At 37.6% G+C, this 13,827-nt stretch overlaps 1 protein-coding gene across 2 annotated transcripts in view; it reads left to right on the forward strand.

Annotated features, from left to right (window-relative positions):
- The window catches only part of ATP7A (ATPase copper transporting alpha), a 307,559-nt gene that overhangs the window by 245,545 nt on the left and 48,187 nt on the right, over positions 1–13,827 (forward strand). For both annotated transcript variants that reach the window (XM_058291681.2, XM_058291680.1), the window contains 2 exons: positions 5,308–5,490; positions 8,255–8,471. In XM_058291681.2, coding sequence (XP_058147664.1) covers positions 5,308–5,490; positions 8,255–8,471 — 400 coding nt within the window. The remainder of the gene's footprint in view (positions 1–5,307; positions 5,491–8,254; positions 8,472–13,827) is intronic.

Raw genomic sequence — 13,827 nt, forward strand, 5'->3', positions numbered from 1 at the left:
TTTTTTTCTTTCTTCCTGCAGAACTCCCTTTAGTATTTCTTGAAGGGCACATTTCTTATTGGCATACTCTCTTAGTTTCTGTTTATCTGTGAATATTTTGAACTCTCAATCATTTTTCAATGCTAGCTTGGCTGGATAGAGTTTACTTGGTTAGAAATTCTTTTTTTAAATACCTTGACTTTGTCATACCACTGGCTTCTTGCCTCCATGGTTTCAGATGAGAAATCAGCACTTAATCTTATGGAGCCCCCCTTGTATGTGATGCTTATTTTTTCTCTTGCTGCTTTTAGTATTGTCTCTTTCTCTTGTGTATTGGATAATTTGACGAGTATATGTCTTGGGGAAAGCCTAAATTTTTGCTGTTTAGTGTACGTTGTGCTTCCTGGACATGTACATGCATCTCCCTCAGTAGGTTTGAGAAGTTTTCAGCCTTTATTCCCTCCAACACCCCTTGTGTCCCCTTTCCGTTCTCTTCTCTTTCTGGGATGCCTATAATGCGTTTGTTTGTGTGTTTTGTATTGTCATTCAGGCCCCTACATCCCTGCTGGATTTTTTCTCTGTTTTTCTTGATCAATTCTACTATCTGTTTTATTTCATATATACTGTCTTCCACATCACTCATTCTTTCCTCTGCCTCTTCAAATCTGCTGTTATTTGCTGAAAGTGTATTTTTGATTTCTTTGATTGTGCTGTTCATCACCATCATATCCGTTATCTTTTTGTGTATGACTACAATTTCTTCTGTATGCTCTCCAAGTGTTTTCTTAATATGCTTATCTCTTCCTTTACTTCTTTAAATTGGTACATGATACATTTTTTGAGAGCTTTAATTAGTGGTTCAATGTCCACTCCTCTTCCTGGTTTTTAGTTTGTTCATGGGATTGTGCTATGTTTTCCTTATTGTTTGTATGGTCTGTAGATTTTTGTTGCTGTCTGGTCATTATTTTATCTTTCTGGGTTTATTCAGTTGATTAGCTTCTTCGTCTCAGGGTTTAAATAGTACTTGTTTTTGTGTGCGTGTTAAGTCTTCTCTTTGTCTCTTTGTTCTTCTTATTCGATTTCCTTGTTGTTGGCTAAGTTCCCTTGAAGGAAAATATTGGGGCCATAGAAAGCAAAAGGTGTAAGAAAAGAAAAATCATAATAGTAGTATTGACCATGAGGTGCAGCAGTGCTCAGAGATGTATTCACCAAATGCAATGAATGTCTCATGATGATGGAGAAGATTGTTGTTATGGGGGGAGGAGTGGAGTGTGGGGGTGGAGGGCATATGGGGACCCCATATTTTTTTAATGTAACAAAAAAATAAAGACAAAATTTTTAAAAAACTCTTAATAGTGGTATTGATAGTGAATGTTAGCAGAAGAGCCATTTGTGATTTAGAAGAATGGATATTGAACACATGTAAGCTGTGTAGAGATGTAACAGTAAAAAAAGTGGAGTACGTATAATGAGATAGTGAACTTAATATGGGAAGGAATATAGTATGAATTAATAGACCAGTGTGGTCAGGAGAGAGGGAAAGAGATAAGAAAGGGCAATTATATAAAGAGTGAATGAAAGTTAGAAAACAGAATAGATATATTAGATATAAAATGTTAGAAATATTGGGGGCTAATCAAAGAGGTGGAATGTAAGCAAAGCAATAAATGATGGAGGACAGGAAAATGAAAGGAAATGAATGGTATTGTTAGCCAAAATCAGTACACATACAAAGAGTACATTGAGGATGAGGAAGCAGAACAAATAATAAATGTTGCCTGCAGCATCTAATATAAAAAAAGAAAAAAAGAAAGAAAAAAAGGGAAAAAGAAAGGGCTGTGGGGGGATAAAGAGGATAGAAAAACAAGAAAACAAACCAACAAGAAAGACCAGGCAAGGAATCCTCTTTACAACTGAATAAACTCCTTAGGAGCCTGACCTTCTTCCTTTCTCCCTTCCTCACTTCCCTCTCTCCTAGGGCAGTACGAAGGCTGTGTAAGGGCTCCTGTAGGAGATTCAAATGGGTTCTTGTTCAACCAACTCACCTCAGAAAATAGTGTCTATTAATTTCTTGAGAGAGAGCACCCACCCCTTGCCAGGAACCCTAAATATCCTATTGGAAGCCTGCAAAGCACATCCTACTGTCCCTGTCCCTTAGGGTATTATGGGGGACTAGTTAATTTTCTGACTCTACCTTTTCTCAGACCAAGTTTCTTATTCCAGGGCGTTTAAGTAAACTGGGCTCTCTCAGCAGATTTGCCTCTCCTCTCTTCCTAGGCTCTCCTGAAGTCAGCTGATACGCTCCTCCAAACTCAATGAAAGGGGGAGACCAGAAAATTGAACCTGCACTCCTTGGGCCCCTCTGCACCTCCCACCTAAACCCTTACACTCTCAGAGTTATTCTGAGACTGGAGGGCTAGGGCAATGGTGGATTTCTGGGAGTGCTGGATGTGGGAAACAGAGGCCTTGGAAAATGTGAACTCGGGATACATAGGTCTGTGAAATGTGGGTTTTGGGGGTTCAGGGACCACGGGCTTGGGGTTCATGCATTTGGGGAACACAGGGCGTGGGAACGCTGTCATGCAACCTACAGTTCTCAAGGATCACTGCTGCCCTTAGCCCTAGGGGGAAGGGATTTACCTTCCCACGGCTTCTGAGTTCAGTGTTAGAAACCCACAGTTTTACCTTGAGCAGGGACTCTCCAGATGGATGTCCAGACACCTCCTGCTTTGTAGGTTCCCGAAACAGCCCACTCTGGCAGGATTTGTCACCACTCAGTCTGTCCTGACATTCAGAAAATGACAGTCTGTTGGAAGCTCAGATATTAGTAAATTATACATACAAGTAAAGAGGGGACAAGTACTACTTGAACTTGTCATGAGGGGCGATGACCTTGTAGGGCACTGCTGAGCTGAGACCTAAATGGTGATTTGTTGTAGGTGAAGCAGGAGGGGAACTTCAGTTATTCTTTATGTTCACCCAGTGTCTTCTAAATATCCTTCATTTCTTTAGTTTTATTTTCCTTCAATTATTTGAATTGATTTAGGACATTTTTATGATTATCATTGATTAGTTGTGTTAAATCCTATATTTTGTCAAGATATTTGGTTTGTTCCTTTGACTGTGTCAGGTCTTCCTGTTTCCTAATAGAGCTTGTAATTTTTTGATGTCGGTATCTGAATAGGTTGGTGAATTTATTCTGATGTTCACTACTCTCTCTTGCCTAGTGTTTTTTTTTTTCACAGCTTTTCTTTGATTTTCGGTTCAAGTTAATCTGAGTCTTTAAAATTTCCCAGCTAAAGTTATCAAAATCAGGCCAGGAACTCATTAATGGGATGAAGATTTTCTCCCAGGGATTGGGGCTAAAGAGGACCTAAAGAGCCCTGCCCAATTTCAGTTTCCTGCCCAGTGAGCAGATGGCACTGGTCAGTGATCCTTTCCCTGGAGGTGTTCCCTCTGCTTTCCTGTTTCTGGTCTGTCCAGAACCGAGATTCAAAGTTGGTTCTGCTGGCCAAATTCAAAGAAGGGAAACCACTCTCTGCCCTCTGATGCACCATCCCTCCTCCCTTATAACAACTGACTCAGAGGAAGACATCTCTTCCCCTCAGTGGGCTGTAGTGAACCAGAGGTTTTATCTAGGTTTAATATTTTTTTCAGGTTTATTTATTTATTTATTTCTCTCCCCTTCCCCCCCACCCCGGTTGTCTGTTCTCTGTGTCTATTTGCTGCGTCTTCTTTGTCTGCTTCTATTGTCAGTGGCATGGGAATCTGTGTTTCTTTTTGTTGTGTCATCTTGCTGCATCAGCTCTCCATGTGTGGCGCCATTCTTGGGCAGGCTGCACTTTCTTTCATGCTGGGTGGATCTCCTTACAGGGTGCACTCCTTGCGCTTGGGGCTCCCCTACGCGAGGGACACCCCTGCGTGGCACGGCCCTCCTTGTGCGCATCAGCACTGCACATGGGCCAGCTCCACATGGGTCAAGAAGGCCTGGGGTTTGAACTGCAGACCTCCCATGTGGTAGACGGATGCCCTAACCACTGGGCCTAGTCCGCTTCCCTAGGTTTAATATCTTGAGGGTGAGAAATGGGGGCTGTTCCTGACCTCTGTGGGGGTTTAATAGCTCATATTTGCTGTTTTGGGTTCTTTATCTCTCTGTCCCTCACCCTCCTGGGGGTTGCACAGCACTATCCTATTCTGATGACCCCCAAAGCAAATGCATCACATAGCTTTTGGCCCTTTCTCTGTTGTTTTTGTGAAAGAGTTGAGCCCTGCCTGCCTATTCCCAGTGCTGTCTTTCCAAAACTTTAGGCTATTAATTTTTATAGTAATTTAAAATTTTGAGATAATTTCTAAAATCAGTTTGCAAGAATGGTATAAAGAACTCCTGTATATCTTTATTCATGTTTCGCCATTTATTTTCGTTTTTCCTCATTTCCTTTATCATATTCTCTCTCTCTCTCTCTCATGCACTTACACATTTTTTACTGAACTACTTGAGAATAGTTTGCAGATGTCAGGCCCCCTTCCTAAGAACAAGGATATTCTCTTATATAACCACAGTTATATAATCAAGAGATTAATATTGATATAATACTGTTATGTAATCTACCATCCATGTTCCAGTTTCCTCAATTATCTCAATAATGTCCTATATAGTTATTTTTCTCTTATATTTTGCATTTAGTTGTCATATCTCTTTCGTTTCTGTTCCTTCAGTTATTCATTTTTCAGAGTTCTTATTCAATATTTCCTGTGTGATGACTGTATTTTCTAATTCTAGACTCTTCCTTTCTGGGCAATGTTTCCTTCATTGGCTTCCTGAGCTCTCTGTTCTCACCCCAAATTTCTAAAATAGACCCAATATAACCAAAGCAACCCAGAAGTTCTTTTCTAGTGCTCACTTCAACTTGATTACTTAACTTTTCTCTTATAATCATCTGCCTACTGCCCAGATCTCCCATATGGATTTATAATTCATTAGTATTGAAAGACCTTCTCTTGGCCCCTGGATGTTCTACAGGCATCTCTTAATTACCTAGTAACAGTCAACACTTAACAATTAACTTTAGTTGTTTAACATATTCCCATAATCATTTAGCATGATTAATCAATTGAGCATTTACAAGGGAAAATTATTAGCTATAACTAAGAGTATATTTTCCCTAATTCTCCCTTCCTTTTGTCCTTCCAGAGACGGCCAATAGGACAGCTTATTAAGAAACAAAATAGTAATCTGTTTGCCAAAGTAAAACTTTTTCTTATTTCTGGAAAGGTGATGTTAAACATTATCGAATCATATAAATGCATTATATTTTAATTTTCTTACAGGTAAAGGTAGTGGTATTTGATAAGACTGGAACCATTACCCATGGAACCCCAGTGGTGAGTCAAATAAAGGTTCTGATGGAAAGTAACAAAATATCACGCAATAAGATCTTGGCCATTTTGGGTACTGCTGAAAGTAACAGTGAACACCCTCTAGGAGCAGCAGTAACTAAATACTGCAAACAGGTACACTTTTTCCTTGTTTATTAATGTAGTCATCTCCTCTAGAAATTATCCCAAAACCGTATACAAGTAAAAAAAATAGAAGGCCAGCCTGGTGTTTGGCAGTGATTTACAAATAGCTGATATGAAGCTGAAGAGATGTGTATTTTCTCATTTAGTTTTATAAAATGTCTTAGTTTCTTCATATAGAAAAGGATAAAGATGGAAACAGGGATTAACTATAATCCTACTACATAGATAATCTCTGTTGATGTAAAAAATTAATGATAGAAGTAATATATATTTATGGTAGGAAAATTTAGATAGTTCAGACAATTACATAAAGAAAAGTGAAAGTCTCATTCCCCATCCCCTCTCTCCAAAGTTTAATAATTGTTAACAGTTTTAAAATAAATGCTTTACTATACTATAATTCACACACCATAAAGTTCACCCTTTTGAAATGTACAATTCAATATGATTTAGTATATTTGCAACTTGTGCATCTGTCAGTAGTTTTAATACCTATTCCCACATATCTATGCATTTATTCTTTTCTTTCTAATTTTTATTTTTTTAAAGATTCTTAGATTACATAAATGTTACATAAAAAATATAGGGGATTCCCAAATGCCCTGCTCCCCACATCTCCCACTTTCCCACATTAACAACGTCCCTCATTAGTGTGGTACATTCATTGCAATAGAACACATTTTGGAGCATTGCCACTAAGCATGCATTATAGTTTACATTGTAGTTTGCACTCCCACCCAATTCTGTAGGTTATAGCAAGATATATATAATGGCCTGTATCTGTCATTGCAGTATCATTCAAGACAATTCCCAAGTCCCGAAAATGCCCCTGTATTACATCTGTTTTTCCCTCTCCCTACCCTCAGAACTTCCAGCGGCCACTGCCTCCATGTCAATGATATAATTTCTTCCATTGCAAGAATCACAATAAGTCTATAGTAGAATACCAGTAAGTCTACTTTAGTCCGTAGTTCGTTGTCCAGTCCCAAGGTTTCTGGGATGGTAATGCCCACCCATCTCTAATTGAGAGAGGGCTTCGATTCCACAGGACAAATGGAAGGGACTCTCTTGCTTGCATTTGTATACTCTCTTGGTTCCTTGGTATGATGCTTGTCCATCATCGCCTCCTTATTAATTGTCCTGGGTGAGACCAATGAACTGGAGAGTAGGTGTTGCAACTCTGTTGAATTTCAGGGCCCAGATGGCATATGGACAGCCCAAAGATTTAAGTCTCTTGGATGCATTTATTCTTTTTTTAACCTTACATAGAAAGGTCATACAATGAGCACTCTTTGATACCTTGTTGTTGTTTTTTAAATTTTATTAAATGATTTTCCATATCAATGTATACATATTTGTCTCACTGTTTTTAATGACTATATTGTATTCTATTATAGTTTGATTATTATTTTGTTCTTACAAACACTGTGCAATGAGCATTCTTGTCAGCTTTTGCAAGTTCATCTCTACATTAAATGCCTGTCAATGCAATTACTATATCAAAGAATACATGCAGTTAAATTTTCATGAATATTACCAATATCAAATGATGAATTGTACCAACATCAATCTGAAAATTTATATCAGTTTATATCTTCCCCAAAAGTTATTCATTTATTTTTTTATTGTCTTTTTTTAAAAGATACTAAGATCACAGAAAATGTTAGATTAAAAAATACAAGAGGTTCCCATACTCCCCACTCTGCACCCCCCCCCCCACTCCTCCCACATCAACAACCTCTTTCATCAGTGTGGCACATTCATTGCACCTGATGAATACATTTTAGAGCACTGCTACAGGGCATGGATTATAGTATACACTTTTACCAAAATTTTGAGAGTACCCATTTCCCTCCACTCTTGCCAACACTTAATTTTTTCCAATTTAATCAGTGAAAAATATTTATTCATTGTTGGTTTGCTTTGTATTTCCTTCATTACGAATAAGGTTGAACACCAGTTTATTGGCCATTTCTATTTGTTTTCGGTAACCTGTTTGTATCCATCCTTTGCCTATTTTTCCATAGAATTGTTTTTCTTTATCTCATTGAATTTGTAAATTATCTCACGTTAATTTTTAAAGTTAAAATGTGGCAATTTCTACCATTATTTGCCATTTCTTTATTTGTTCTTTCCCTTCTACCTACTAATTATTACCAACCTGGCTTTTTTACACCCAAATCAAACAGAGAGGATGAAGCTATAAAGAGCCAGGAAACATTGATAGCCACCAATATATGTGGCTTACTAAGAACACAGCATCATTTTAGAGAACACCTTGGTAACAAAGGCTCTGTCCTTGTTACCTTTTGCCCTGTACTGAATAGAAAATATGACTTGACTATAGATTTAAAAATGTGACTTGTAATTTTCTACTTGAGAGGACAGAGACTCTTGATAAACTGCTCATGTTTTCTTTCCTTAAACTTGTGATAATTTTTAGAGAGTGGGATTGGAAACAAAGGATTATGAGGTTCTGTTATAACTTTGGTTATGATACTGAATACTTTGTTCTTTTATCCTTATCAAAATCCACTTTCAAGAAGGCAATGACAATAAAAAGAAACAACAACAAAACAAAATAAAAAAGAAGACAATGATGAATGACAGTTTTATTATAAACATTCAGAATTTACCAGGCATGTAGCATGTGTCTAAACATCTAGAATTAACCAGAAGTAATCTTTGATCTTGCTAATGGATGACCTTGGATTATTAGAACAGCAATGGAAATCTTTCTTTTTCTTTTTGTTAGGAGCTGGACACTGAAACCTTGGGTACCTGCCTAGATTTCCAGGTTGTACCAGGCTGTGGTATTAGCTGTAAAGTCACCAATATTGAAGGCTTGCTGCATAAGAATAACTGGAAGATAGAGGAAAACAATATTAAAAATGCATCCCTGGTTCAAATTGATGCAAGTAATGAACAATCATCAACTTCAACTTCCATGACTATTGATGCCCAGCTCTCAAGTAAACTAATTTTCTTTGTAGTACCTGTTATGAGACAATTTTTTTATTTTTTAAGATTTATTTCTCTCCCCTCCCCCTCCCCCACCCCACTTTCCCGCTCCCTATGTCCATTCGCTGTGTGCTTTTCTGGACCGCTTCTATCCTTATCAGCGGTACCGGGAATCTGCGCTTCTTTTTGTTGCATCATCTTGTGTCAGCTCTCCATGTGTGTGGTGCCATTCTTGGGCAGGCTGCACTTTCTTTCACACTGGGCGACTCTCCTTACAGGGCGCACTCCTTGTGCATGGGGCTCCCCTATGCGGGCGACACCCTGCATGGCACGGCACTCCTTGCATGCATCAGCACTGTGCGTGGGCCAGCTGAACACAGGTCAGGGAGGCCCAGGGTTTAAACTGCGAACCTCCCATGCGGTAGGCGGACGCCCTATCCATTGGGTGAAGTCTGCTTCTCTGTTATGAGACAGTTATGGACTGATGGCTAATTTTATAACCCTGAACTGTTATATAAGAAACAAAAATTGGCATTGTGGTTTCATTCTCTTGAAGTAATTCTACCATAGTCCTTCTTCACTTCACTCAAGTTCCTAGAGAACATTTCCCATTTGTGCTTATTGATACGACTATAGGGTGATCAGGTCTAGCCTTAGCTTATCTTCCATCTTAGTTCAGTAATCCTTCTATCTCTCATCACAGTTACTCCAAACCATTTATATCTTCCTTAAGATCCTATAACCCTACCTCTAATCACCTCATCAGATTACCTTGGAAATTCATATGGAAGACTAGAATTCCCAGATGTCTTCTTTCCATTTTTTACCCACAATTATTCTTCTTTCAAGGGAAGAGAAAATCTGCCTCTTATCTAATGATGCCTAATCTTCATCTTTGCTTTAGATACACCTTCTCTTGACTCTTACTCTCTCAGTTATGTATCCTTGTTTCTTTATTTTCCATCTCTCCTATATGAGTTCCTTTTCCTAAACATATAAACATTTTCCATGACTGCTAAGGCATTGGGCAGTGTTGACCATTCCTTCTTTCCTAAGACTCTTTGCTCCCTAGATTCCATGACTGCTTTCTCTAGATTCTCTTCTCACCTCCATGGCTGTCCCTATAAATTCTACATTGAGTCTCTTTTTCTCATGCTCCTAAATGTTGGTTGCTCTCAGGGTTATGTTCTTTGTCTTATTTTCATTTTACATACTCTCTCTGTACAAGTTAATTCATGCCTATTGTTTCCTCTCTCACCTGTAGGCTTCTACATCACTCCAAAGTACATATTTCCAACCAAGACCTGTTTTCTGAGATTCATGTTGATCTGTCCATCTGCCCCCAAATATGATATAGCCACCTATGCCAGCTACTTCCTACCCATTTGTGCCAGTGTGGTTTTGCTAACATGCAAATCTGACTACAACACTTTTTAACTAATACGTTTTATTAAGTGATATATAACCTTTATTGAATCATGTATCTTTGGAGGAATGTGATAAAAGCTTTGGACTCATCCCTCAGAAAATTTTTGTTTCAGAAGGTTCACATATATCCTGAAGCCAAACTCTGTTGGAGGATCCCTGCTTTAATGGCCATTATATCTCCTGCAGGACTAAGTCCAGATTTTCTAGACTGTTCCAGATCTATTCCACGTGATGTATCTCCTGCTTCCCTTTCCTCCCACCTTTTCTTTTTTAGAAAATATTTATATTATGGAAGTTGTGAACTTAGTCATGCACATGTGTGGAATTCCTGTACAATACCCCGTCACCAAAACACCACACTGTTGTGGAACATTTGTTACAGATTATGAGATAACATCATCAGACTATTACCACTAACTATGTTCCATAGCGTACTTTGGCATATTTTTAACATATCCCCCTATTATCAACAGAGTACATCTTTGGCATTGATGCAGAAATATTACAGTATTGCTGTTAAGTATAGTCCATACGTTACATTAATTGTATTTTTCCATGCTTCTCCACATTCTCACCACCATGGAATAGTGATGTATGTCCGTTCAAGAAGGACATTCTTGGATTTGTACTATTAACCACAATTCTCTTCCACCTCTGGGTTCACTGTATTATTTAGTCCCTAGATTATTTTCTAGCTTTCTTTCAGTTGACATTTACATCCCTAGACTATCCTTTTCAGCCACAATCCCATCTATAAACCAGCCACTGCTCAGTATAATGTGTTACCATCAATTCTATCCATTTCCACACTTTTACAGTGAAGTTAATTAAACTTCTATATACATTAAGCATCAGCACTCCTTTGTGGCCCACTTCTTATCACCTAATAACCTATATGCGAGGTTATAATTCCATGTGTTTATTCTTTGTATTTAATTCATATGCAATATTTGTTCTTTTGTGTCTGGCTTATTTCATTTAGCATAATATCTTCAAGATTCATCCATGTTATTGTATGTGTCCCAATTTCATTTCTTCTTGCTGCAGCATGGTATTCCATCATATGTATATACCACATTTTGTTTATCCATTCATTCATTGATGGACTCTTGGGTTAGTTCCATCTTTTGGCAATTGTGAATAATGCCACTGCTACAAATATCATTGTGCAAATGTCTGTTTAAGTGACAGTTTTCTTCTGGATCATATGTCAGTTCTATATTTAGCTTCCTGAGGAACTACCAGACTGTCTTCACAAAATCTGCACCATTTTACAATCCCACCAACTGTGAAAGAGGGTTCCTATGTCCCCACATCCTCTTCTGCATTTATTCTCCGTTTTTAAATAATGTCCATTCTGTGCAGTGTGAGATGATATCTCATTGTCATTTTGATTTGCATTTCCCTTATACCTAATGATATGGAACATTTTTTCATGTCCTTTTTGGCCATTTGTATTTCCTCTTTGCAGAAATATCTTTTTAAGTCTTCTACCTATTTTTTAAATTGGACTGCTTGCTCTTTTATTGTTGAGTTGTATGATCTCTTTATATAAAATATAAATCAAACCCTTATTGGATATATGATTCCCACACATTTTCTCCCATTGAGGGGGCTATGTTTACACCTTCTTGATGAAGTCCTTTGAATCACAAAAGTACTTTAAGTTTGAAGAGGCCCCATTTATCCATGTTTTGTTTTGTCCTCATGCTTTTGGTGCAAAGTTTAAGAATCCACCACCTACCACCAGGCCTTGAAGATGTTTCCTACATTTTCTTCTAGGAGCTTTATGGTTCTAACTTTTATATTTAGTTCTTTGATCCATTTTGAATTAATTTCTTAATGTGAGATTGGGGTCCTCTTTCTTTTCTATGGATAAGCAGTTCTCCCAGCACACTTTGTTGAATAGATTGTTTTGCCCCAGCTGGGTGTGTTTGATAGTTGTGAGGGTCTGTTTCTGTACCATCACTTCACTTCCATTGGTCTTTTTGTCTATCTTTATGCCAGTACAATGCTGTTTTTACCACTGTCACTAGGTAATATGATTTAAAGTCCGGAAGTAAGAGTCTTCCAACTTTGATTTTCCTTTTTAAGACATTTAAGACATTTCCTTCAATTCCTATCTTTTGTAGTAGTTTTATTAAGAGAGGTTGCTGTATTTTGTCAAATGCCTTTTCTGCATCAATCGGTAAGATCATGTGATTTTTCATCTTTGATTTGTTAATGTAGCGTATTAAGCTGATTGATTTTCTTGTGTTGAACCACCCTTGTATCCTTGGTATAAAACCTACTTCCCACTTAATCAGGAGTGGACATGGCTCAAGTGGTTGAGCTCCTGTCTCCCACATGGGAAGTCCCATTTCAGTCCCTGGTACCTCCTGAAAATAATGAAACAAACAACAAGGAAAACAAATTTAAAAAACCCACCTAACTCAAGGAAGCCGAGTTGACTCAGTAGTTGAGTGCCAGCTTCCCACATACAAGGCCCCTTTTTCAATCCCTGGCCCCCAGTACCTCAAAAAAAAATTTAAAACAAACCCACTCAATCATGAAGAATAATGTTATTAATTTGTTGTTGGATTCTATTAGCAAAAAATTTTTTTGAGGATTTTGCATCTGTATTCATTAGGGAAGGGGGTCTGTAATTTTCTTTTTGTGTAATATATTTATTTGGCTTTCGTATTAGGGTGATATTGGCTTCATATAATGAGTTAAGTAGTGTTCCTTCTTGTTCAATACTTTGGAAGAGCTTGAATAAGACTGGTATTACATTTTCTTTGAATGCTTGGTAGAACTCACCTGTGAAGCCATCTGGTCCTGGGCTTTTCATTTTGGAGAGTTGTTTGATAACTGTTTCAATCTCTTTATTTGTGACTGATTTGTTGAGGTCCTCTATTTCTTCCAGGGTCAGTATAGGTTGTTCATACATTCCTAGGAATTTTTCCATTTCATCTACCTTGTCTAGTTTGTTAGCATACAGTAGTTCATAGTACCTTCTTACGATCTCTTTTATTTCTGCAAGGTCAGTAGCAATGTCCCAGTTTTCATTTTTGATTGTATTTATTTGCATTTTTCCTCTTTTTTTTTTCCTTTGTCAGTCTAGCTAAGGTTTTTGTTTATTTTGTTAATGTAATTTAAGAACCAAATTTTGGTTTTAACTCCCATCTTGTTTTTTGTTCTCAATTTCATTTATTTTTGCTCTGATCTTTATTATTTCATTCCTTTTACTTGATTTTGAAATAGTTTGGTGTTATTTTTCTAGTTCCCCCATCTATGTAGATAGGTCATTGATTTTAGCTCTTTTTCTTTTTTAACTTAAGCATTGGGGGCTATAGATTTCTCTCTCAGCGCTGCCTTCACTGCATCCCATAGGTTCTGATATTTTGTTGTGTTCTCACTTTCTAATTTGCCTCAAGGTATTTACTGATTTCTTTAGAAATTTCTTCTTTGACCCACTGATTATTTAACAGTGTTTTAATCTCCACATATTTGTGAATTTTCCCTTTTTCCGCTTCTTGTTGATTTCCAACTTTATTCCATTATGAGCAGAGAAAGTGCTTTGGATAATTTTGATCTTGTCGAATTTATTGAAATCTGCTTTGTAATCCAACATATGGTCTATCCTGGAGGAAGATCCGTGAGCACTTGAGAAGAATGTAATATCCTGCCGTTTTGGGGTGCAGTGTTCTCTATATGTCTATTAGGATTAGTCCACTTATATTATTCAAGCTCCCTGTTTCTTTATTACTCCTCTGCCCAGATGTTCTATCCAATGCTGAGAGTGGTATATTGAAATCTCCCACTATTAATGTAGAGACTGCTATTTCTCCTTACAGTTTTGCCAATATTTGCCTCATGTACTTTGGGGCGTCCTGGTCAGGTGCATGTACTTTTACGGTTATTATTTCTTCCTGGTGAATTGCCCCTTTGTGTGTGTGT

This window comes from Dasypus novemcinctus, chromosome X (genome assembly GCF_030445035.2).
Source record: "Dasypus novemcinctus isolate mDasNov1 chromosome X, mDasNov1.1.hap2, whole genome shotgun sequence".
Taxonomy (NCBI): Eukaryota; Metazoa; Chordata; class Mammalia; order Cingulata; family Dasypodidae; genus Dasypus; species Dasypus novemcinctus.